The following is a 1,979-nucleotide window of genomic DNA, read 5'->3' as shown; positions in this document are numbered from 1 at the left end:
ATGGAATTAGAAGATCCAATTTTCTCTGAAGAAGGGGGAGAAGAGTGCGAATTGGGAGCACAAACCAACCATACCTCCTTCGATGGAACTACTTTTCAGGTAAATCAAATAATTAGCAGTAAAAAGGAGCTGAAATTGTTGTTGGACGTAGCAGCTGTGAGAAATTCTTTTGATTATGCTACATTGAAGAGATGCAGGAAATTCCTTAAGATAAAATGTGTTTGTCCTAGATGCGGGTGGATGTTGCGGGTGAAGAAGTATGAATGCATGGACAGATTCGTCATCTATAAATACGTCGCCGAGATGTTGCGGGTGAAGAAGTATAAATGCACGGACAGATTCGTTATCTATAAATACGTCGCCAATCAAAGTTGCGGCGTCAAATATGCCACCCGCTGCCATAGAAAAATCTCATCTAAAGTTTTTGCATCGCTGTGTGTGAACATGTATCGCAAAGGAAAGGGTCCAGACACTAGCGAGATTCATAGGATCGTTTTCAAGAACTTGAAAAGTAGACCAAGCTATTGGAAATATTGGCTGAGGGGTGTGATTGCCAAGGAAATGGTTTGAGGGACAGCGGAGCACGGGTATTCCTGCCTGCTTATTTTTTCGTACATGATCGACGCTCTTAGTATTGGCACTACCTATTCCATCATGGTAAACAAGGTCAATTGTAGGTTTATGTACTACTTTTTATCGTTGGGCCCTTGCATTAGGGGATTCGCCCACATGAGGAAGGTTATTATGGTCAACGACACTCATTTATACGGTAAGTACGAGGGCGTGATGCTAAGCATAGTTGCACAGGATATGGAGAACCATATTTATCCCATTGCTTTTTGTGTCGTTGACAAGGAGAACAATGTATCTTGGACGTTCTTCTTTGAGAAGCTGAAGTTTATTATGGTTGATAGACTAGATTTGTGCTTTATCTCCGATAGGTACAAGAGCATCGCCAACGGCATTGCGAAGGCATACAACCATGCTCATCACAGGTACTGTATGAGGCACCTAGGTGAAAATCTTTGGGTAAATCACCACTGCGGAGAGCACCTCTATCTATTCTACAATGCGGCAAAGGCATATTCTCCCAAGGAGTTTAGCGACCATTTTATGGAATTCAAGAACTACTATCCTGAGGTAGCCTTTTTCCTCGAGCATGAGCTTGGTTTTGAGAAATGGAGCAGGGCATATTTCCTTAGCAATAGGTTTGACGTAATGACCACAAATATTGTCAAGTCGGTGAATGCTATATTAATTTATGAAAGGGAGTACCACGTGGCATCCATATTCAATTCGATTGCCAAAAGGTTTGGTGAAATATTCAGGGAAAGGCGTGCCTACGTCCTCAAATATAAGGATAACAAATTTGTTCCCACAACCGAAAAAATCTTAAGAGACAATATGAGTGAGGGCGACTCCTTCTATGTGGAGAACATAAGTAGGGACGAAAGGCAATACACAGTGTTCAGAAGTGGTTGTACAGCCAAAGTCGACCTACTGGAAAGGCCGTGTTCTTGCAGGAAGTTTGACCTGGTCAAAATACCATGTGATCACGCGATGGCCGCTTTGCGATTGAAGCACGGTGAAGATTATGGTTTAAGAGTCTATGATTACTCTTCTCCCCTATATAAAGTAGAAGAGTACCTCCTTGCGTATTCAGAATCAATTAATGTTGTCCCTTTGGAGTCCGAATGACGCGTGCCACAAGAATTTCTAAACATGAACATTATTCCACCTCTCGTGATCACCAAGCTTGAAAGGAAGAAAACAAAACACGTTAAGGGCATGCGTAAGACTTTCAAGTCAAAGAGGAGGAACAAGTGTTCACTGTGCAAGAGACCCAGGCACAAAAGAACCACTTGTAACAACAACAAATCGTAGTTAGTATTGTATGAATTTGTGTTTTTGTAAGTCATGGCAGTGTATGTATTTTGACAAACCTTCAGTTTTCTGATTAATGCCAGATTTATTGACTT

The 1,979-nt window shown here is 41.6% G+C and overlaps 1 protein-coding gene across 1 annotated transcript; it reads left to right on the top strand.

Annotated features, from left to right (window-relative positions):
• The first annotated feature begins 729 nt into the window (after positions 1 to 729).
• On the top strand, positions 730 to 1,698 carry LOC107871946. The gene has a single exon (XM_016718787.1). It carries the CDS (start codon positions 730 to 732, stop codon positions 1,696 to 1,698), a length of 969 nt encoding a protein of 322 aa, XP_016574273.1.
• The last annotated feature ends 281 nt before the right edge of the window (positions 1,699 to 1,979 follow it).

The sequence above is a fragment of the Capsicum annuum genome, chromosome 5, assembly GCF_002878395.1.
Source record: "Capsicum annuum cultivar UCD-10X-F1 chromosome 5, UCD10Xv1.1, whole genome shotgun sequence".
NCBI lineage: Eukaryota > Viridiplantae > Streptophyta > Magnoliopsida > Solanales > Solanaceae > Capsicum > Capsicum annuum.
This window is presented reverse-complemented; position numbering and strand designations above follow the sequence as displayed.

Excerpts from the sequence above, each read along its gene's own strand:
- LOC107871946 (XM_016718787.1), top strand. The coding sequence starts at position 730 with ATGAGGAAGGTTATTATGGTCAACGACACTCATTTATACGGTAAGTAC.